Here is a 7,579-nt window from a genome sequence, read left to right on the forward strand (position 1 = left end):
ATACATATATCAAGGCACTTCCCCCAATTTTGGGGGGTAGCCGACATCAACAAATGAAACAAAAAAGGGGACCTCTCCTCTCTTCGTTCCTCCCAGCCTGACAAGGGACTTAACCAAGTTCGGCTTGTACTGCTAGGGTGACACAGCCCACCCTCCCCCGTTATCCACCACAGATGAAGCTTCATAACGCTGAATCCCCTACTGCTGCTACCTCCGCGGTCATCTAAGGTACCGCGAAGGTAGCAGCAGTAGGGGATTCAGCGTTATGAAGCTTCATCTGTGGTGGATATCGTGGGAGGGTGGGCTGTGTCACCCTAAAAGTACCAGCCGAACTCGGTTGAATCCCTGATCAGGCTGGGAGGAACGTAGAGAGGAGAGGTCCCCTTTTTTGTTTCATGATTATATCTAGGAGAAAAACAAGTCCATAGCAAGGTCTATCTTTGATAGCAGGATAAGTATTGTCAAAAATACTAATAGTGCTGTAAATGGTTTACTATATCTGTAACTTTCGAAGTTTCAAGAGGAAAATACTCGAGGTAATTGTACGGGAAATGTGACTGCATGGGTTAGGCAGTGTGCTTGACTAATATTTGGCTGTAGAGTTGTTTGATATTAGAAGTTGAGATAAATAAGTACACAAGGCTACTGCTGCTCTCTTGTTATTAGTCTGTATTGTATACCAAAGTTTATTTGCAAATCTAGTGTGAATTCTCCGTAAAATTCCCATATAAATGATTAGCCATGCCACTTGATGCTAAGTAAAGGAATAATAAAATGACTAGACTAGTTACCATATGCAAGACAGCTTACATATAATATATAAGAGAAAAGCAATATAATACAAAACATCTTTACACACACTAAACGTATAACAACTATCAAGTTAAGGCAATTGTTTTAAGTTAGTTCATTATCACATTCAGGGTACATCATGTATGTGATGCACATTATAGTACTGTATTTACAATTTGAATTCCCATTCTTCAAATGGTTGCAGTTGAACTACAAAATTATATAATTTTATAAAATTATCAATTATTTAACATCTATACAATAATTAAAATCTGTGATCAAATGGATTCCTTTTACAGTATTAGGATAACTTTATGAAATTGCTAAGAAAATAAAATCATAAGTTGTGTTTTGGGAATTTTTTTTTTTGTATGCAACTACAAACAGCTTGAGTTAAAGTAAGGATCTATTATGATTCACACATACTAAAAAAACAAACTTAATTTCTTTTTAGATTTGAGACCTAAACCTCATAGAGGCAAATGTTTGTTAAACTTCAAAGAATGTTGTTGTGCTTCACAAAACAATAAATGGAACCTCTTGTGAAAACAACGAACACAGATTCATTTTACCAGAAATGTAATGCTAATCAAAAATCACAGCAAGGCAGGAAACTACATCTAACATTAATTCCTTTTTTGTGTATTTTCTCTTTCCTGTGTTTCCCTTCTTGTTTTTATTGGGTGAATCTGTAGTTGGCGGAGGAGGCTTGTGATGGCGAGGAATGGCCATCATGGCCAGGTGGGGGTTTAGATTGGCAGGTACTGATGTAGGAGTATTACCTGAGATCCTAGTAGCAAGGTAGTTGAATTCATCAGCTGTAAGGAGGCTGCTGGTTTGTTGAAGCTGCTCATTTGTCATATTCAAGAACCGTACATAGTACAGAAGATCGCCAAGAACGGCTCTTCTGTTGTCAGAAGTCAGAGGCAACATGCGTCGTTTACATTCAGCTGTTGACCAACGTTGCACTGCTTGAAATATTGTTAATTCATTTGGTATGTTGAGAGTTGATCTCTTCAAAATGAGCTGCAGAGTTCTGTAGTCTAATTCTTCTAAAGGTTCAGAAGCTAAAACGGCCCTGGTGGCACTGTCAACAACCTCAAGGCACACATTGTACAGGTCACTACAGCAGGCTGTTGGATCTTGGAACTCGGTTTCTTCTGAGAGTTTTTGTAGTTGACTCATACTGTGAACCGTCTGTTGAGATAGGTCGAGCTGCCGTAGTCTGTCTGCTGCACCAAATGAGTTTGTGTCCTCTTCTTCAGGATCTTCCATTATTTCAAGACTAGGAGCTGAAGGAGCAGTAGATATAACTGAGGATCCCTCACTGTCCTCAGAAGTTGTAGAAGAAGGACAGTATCTCCAGGTGAACTGAAGCACCTTAAGCACGTTAGACACTCTCAAGTGCTTTCCAATGTACTCGACGCATAACTCGGCCAATTCGGGACACAGATATTCAATGGCTACTTGTAAGGTGATGAGGGCACTATCCATACTTTGGATCCCACATTCATGACGGTACAACCACCTGTAAATAGGACATTAGTTAATTTATACTCGAGTTGAATCATAAGATTTAACTTAAGAGTGTTTTTATATGCTATTCATCAGGTTTTACACTACTTGATAGAGAATGAAAGAAAAGCATGAAAAGGAGGAGAGTCCAAAGAACAAATGGACCACATTAGAGGTGGCAATTGTAACAATTAGAAGAGTTTAGGGGAAAATACCAGTAAAATTTTGAGTACAGTACTGTACATTGCAATGTACAGTAAAAAATTAATAATACTATAGAACAAACATCAAGCTAACGGGTACTCACAGAAGAGGGCAGATTTGACAAATATGTTATGATTTAGGACAAGGAGTACTGACTAGGTATTGATATTAGGCCTCAAATTACCAACAGGCCTCAAATCCTTTTCCTCATATTCATAACATTTTTCAATTTCATGTTTTCCTTGTGTATGCTTGATGTTTGTTAAACATTGTATAATAGATTATTTATGCTTTTGAGCCGCTAATTCTACTGCCTGTTTAATTGTCTCTTATACAATTTTTATATTTTGCTTATATACAGTAGATCTTTATTGTCCAACATATAATTTTAGAATATATTAGAGTATATAACAATACAGTGAGTGGCATATTTTCTTCATTTCGGTTAAGGGAGGGACATTAGGTAGTATCGGTATATAAGGTTTTGCTGCTGGATTTACATGAATTCAGTGAGAAATACAGTAATGTAAAATGTTGTCCCTGCAGCAGAATGCATTACAAGTACTGTACTTACTTCAAGAGGTTCTGGAATCCCTTGGGGTCATTAGGGATGTCGTAGGTTTTCTTGTGCCTGTCAGCAAAAGGGCCTTGGAATAGGGCTCTGAAGTACTGGTTGCCAGCAGCAAGTACCCATGAGTGGGCTGGTACTCGCTCTCTGTAAGTGCCGTCTCCAACCATTAAAATCACGTCACTCCCATCTTCATTCTCAAAAAGGTTGTAGGATCTGTTAAAAAGATTTCTATTAGGAATTTTTTCTTTGTACCACCCATGATATTCATATTATTTCTGTATTGAAGTTTGGCTTATATCAACACTTACCCTAAAATTAAAATTTCCCGTTTTCTTCCCTTTCGAGAGGATTAGGTCTCTACTACAGTACTGAGACATGTTAGTAGTTGATGAAAATATCCTTGGGTATTTTATAGCTTAGATATTAAAATAAAATTAAAAAAGTAAATTGTCTGGATATAGTTATCAAAATATCCAAAGACATTCAGAAGCCATTATCGGCTGTAACACGGAAAAGATCATCTCTCTATATATCCTGGATGTATAGTTTTGTCAGAATTATACAACTAATCCTTTATTAATAGATTCCATTTATACTGTGTGAAGATCATTGCCATACCTTGAGAAATTTTAAATACCTTATTTTAATTTGCAAGCTATTTTAGGATAGCCTGAGAGGATAGTTATGAAACTAGTTTATAATTTTGATGAGGCTGTAATCTTTGAGTGTTTTGGTTTATGAATTTGCTTTAATATAATTCTTGTTAATTTTTGTTTGTGGTTAGTTTTATCTTACGAGAAAAACTTGGCATGTGTTGCATTGTTCTCAGAAATTATTATAGTGATTGCAATGCCCACTCATTAAAGGCTTTAAAAGATTTAAAGGCTGCCCATGAATGTCAGAGGCAGGGAGGGGCCAGTGACATTGCCCTATCAAGCAGGACAATGCCCTAGAGACTGGCCATATATACTTATGATCAGTGCCCAAGCCCCCTCTCCACCCATGCTAGGACCAAGGAGGGCCAGGCAATGGCTGCTGATGACTCAGCAGATAGACCTATAGGCTCCCCCAAAACCCCCCATCCTTAGCTCACAAGGATGGTGAAGTTGCAGCTATCATAGGAACTAACGAGTTTGAGCGGGACTCGAACCCCAGTCTGGCGTTCACCAGTCAGGGACGTTACCACATCGGCCACCACTACCCTTGTACAGTATGAAAGCTCATGAGTACTGTATTCATTTTTATGTACTTAATAATTAGTTTGGAACATCACATTTTTCTTTTACTATATAAAGTTAGGTTTACTTTATAAGATTCATGGTAATAAAATTTAAGTAGTAAATGAACACAACTAGATTTTCATTCCAAAGTTGTTTGGATTATAGCTCTGTATGTAATAGGTATTAGATTACTCTAGGTTAGAAAGCAACTTATTGGACGGTTGATAACTTTTTAAATGATTAACACCATCTTCAGAAGATGTTATCAATTATTTGTCATGATAAAGATTCTTTCCATAACTATATTTACTGTACTGGGTAACTTGAATATGATATGTTCCTATAACCTTACTGTGCTAATTTTTTTCATAGATTAAACACTATAATGGACTGTAATTTTCAGTAAGCTACAATACTAATGTTTCATTGTGTTAGTGACTATCATGCAGTAGATTGATATAGGATTTTGCAGTCAGGTTTTTAATGCTAGCTGTTTGTATAGTACTTTCAACAAATGGACTAGATAAGATGGATGGTTGAGATTTATTTATTTTCCTTTCATGGAAGAGAGTAATTTTACTCATAATGTATTAATGATTCTGTAACTTCACAGTTATTTATATATTTTTATTTAATTTTGCTTTTTAAATCATGCATCGGTGTTAAAGTCTTATATACAAAAGTAAGGGATTTAATTGAACCGTCGAGTTGAAATTAGTTTTTCAAAATTGTATTGAAAAGATGAAACTTCAAGAATTATTTAGTTCTCTTATTGGCTTTACTTTCTGCAGTGTGTTTGAAACATAGTGCATCGTAAACCGGTACTATGATTTTCGTCCATTCCCTTTGGTGTGTCGTGTGTTTTAAATGTTACCTTCTTCGACCCCATTATTTGGAGTATGGTTAATTATGGTTTTTAACCCTCTGAAAAATGTGGAATTAAGGAATCCTTGGTCTGATTACACTACTAAAAAAAATGGAGTAATTTTCCCACGTATAACTTTGTTTCATCATTGCCCTTTTCATGTTATCATGAATTTTTTTTTTAATGCCTATTAATTAGAAGTGAGATATAGGTGAAGTATGTTAGTTTTCTCTTTGCAGTACTGAATATTTGCTTACTTTTGTTGGCTACAAACAAAATTTGATCCATTGTAATTCAGACTGTTCAATAAGCAGGAGCTTATACTGTATTAGCATGAGGCCAGCTAATTCTGAATATAAAGTATTCCTGAAAAATCCCTTTTAGAATGATTTATTGTTAATTTGTTCTCTTCATTTATTTATTTCCTTATTTCCTTTCCTCACTGGGCTATTTTTCCCTGTTGGAGCCCCTGGGCTTATAGCATCTTGCTTTTCCAACTAGGGTTGTAGCTTGGATAGTAATAATAATAATAATAATAATGGCTTTTTGACTTCTCAGCAGCAAAATTTTCTATTAAGGATATTTTTTCTTATTAGATAACTAAAGACAATTCTTTGTATTTTGAACTCGTCTTGTATAGTTGATAATTTTGTGCTTTTCATATTTTACTAGTTTTAGTACATTATATCAATGTACACGGGAAGCTTATGAGCTCTGAGGATTGTATATGTGACAAATTCTAATGAGTGCAGATTGTGGCTTTGTAAATGTCAATCTTTGGAATGGATGATGTTCAGCCTCTGTGCTTTGTAAACCGCAAATTGGCTTAGCTTATACTTGGGGAGCATTTGCCATTAATCACAGTCATTTATGATCCCTCCTTGATTTTTACTCCTTTTGTTTTGTATTCCTGTGTCTCTTCCTGTTGTTTTATATCCCTGCATGTCTTTCTTTTAAACAAGAAGAAAGATTGACAGTCAAAAAGCTATTTTTGCGAATGGAGACAATGGACTAAGTAATATATTCCATAGGTGTTAGGAAGCAGGGAGGAAGGCTTTCTTTGCCACCATAAGAAAGAGGGACTACCGGGAGGTGATTTCTGTTGCCAGCCGCCGAGGGACTTATGTTTTCATGATTATTCCTTTTCTAGGGTTTGTTTATTTATTTATTTTTATTTACCATTTTTTATTCATAATACTCTGGATTTGGTTCGTCTTTTTTCCACCAGGAATGCTTGCTTTGGCTGCCTGTAATTTCTTCACTTGTTGCAAGTAGAGAAGAAAAATGCTACATGAATTTTGTCTTGTACTAATTTTAGTAAAATTGATGATTTACACGAGTTATAATTATACTGTACAATAACATAACATATTTTAGAATACTCTAATCATATCTTCTTAACAAGCATATCAAAGCACCTCTACTTGTCTTATAGTAAAATGATGCATTGGAGGAATGTTTTCTGATGACAATTGAACATAAGAAAATGCAGGAGTCATAGGGGAAGGGGCTAGTAGATTAGTAAAGGAATTAGGAATGTTCTAGAGCCTTAATCTGTTGGGTATAATAGCAACAGAGGAGTCGAGAAGTCTTTTGATTAATAAGAATGTTTAAAGATGACAGTCGTTGGGAGTGGAGGAGGAGAAGGAGAAGGGTGGAGAGGGAGGGGATGCCAATACTGCGTAGATGGCATGCTGATGTCATGGAGGGGAAGTCTGCACACCTGATGTGTTATGAAAGAATTGTTAGATTAAGGATGGACTCTGTGTGTGTGTGTGTGTGCTGTATAACTTGGCTCATATGCTCGAATTGATTTTGATGATGCAAGCGATATATTTGGTAATATACCATTTATTCTCATTCCTATTTTACTGTATTTACGAAAGAGTAGGAAAGCAAATGAGAAAAATGTCATGCATTATAAAGGAGTTTTTGCATAGCCGTTAGTAAATTATGAATATTTAGGATATTTTACTTACAGTATATTAGTATATTTTGTATTGGATGTTTGTATAGTGCATGTGTATGTTCACTTAGTTTTTTGATGTATCAGCATTTGTTTGTGGTTGTATGGTTGTGTGTAAAAAGCGTACGGAATTAATGATTACCCATTATGCACCCACTTGGTATTAAAACTTAAACTGTAATTTTGTTCAGGTTAAATGGAAATATTTTTATTATTGTTTAGTGTGTATGCTGAAATTTGCATAGGGTATTGTGTAGTGTTTATTAGTACTGTAATTTAAAATGTATGCTTCATGCAATTTAAAAAAAAATTTCAATTGTAATATGTTACCTGCCACGAATAAGGTGCAAGGAGAGCTGTACCCATTTACAGGGTCCCATGACGGTGTAGTACACCAAATTCCTCATGGTGTCTGCACACCACCTGGAATTGGCGACGCTCCTTGC

At 35.8% G+C, this 7,579-nt stretch overlaps 1 protein-coding gene across 1 annotated transcript in view; it reads right to left on the bottom strand.

Moving 5' to 3' along the window:
• Positions 1-282: 282 nt before the first annotated feature.
• The window catches only part of LOC137646901 (BTB/POZ domain-containing protein 6-B-like), a 7,729-nt gene continuing 432 nt past the window's right edge, over positions 283-7,579 (bottom strand). The window contains exons 1-3 of the mRNA XM_068379972.1: positions 7,464-7,579; positions 3,086-3,295; positions 283-2,320 (exon numbers count right to left, since the gene is read on the bottom strand). The exon at positions 7,464-7,579 is cut by the window's right edge and continues 432 nt beyond it. Of these exons, the coding sequence (XP_068236073.1) occupies positions 1,378-2,320; positions 3,086-3,295; positions 7,464-7,579 (1,269 nt within the window). The 3' untranslated portion in view covers positions 283-1,377. The remainder of the gene's footprint in view (positions 2,321-3,085; positions 3,296-7,463) is intronic.

Source organism: Palaemon carinicauda, chromosome 9 (assembly GCF_036898095.1).
Source record: "Palaemon carinicauda isolate YSFRI2023 chromosome 9, ASM3689809v2, whole genome shotgun sequence".
In the NCBI taxonomy this organism is placed as follows: domain Eukaryota; kingdom Metazoa; phylum Arthropoda; class Malacostraca; order Decapoda; family Palaemonidae; genus Palaemon; species Palaemon carinicauda.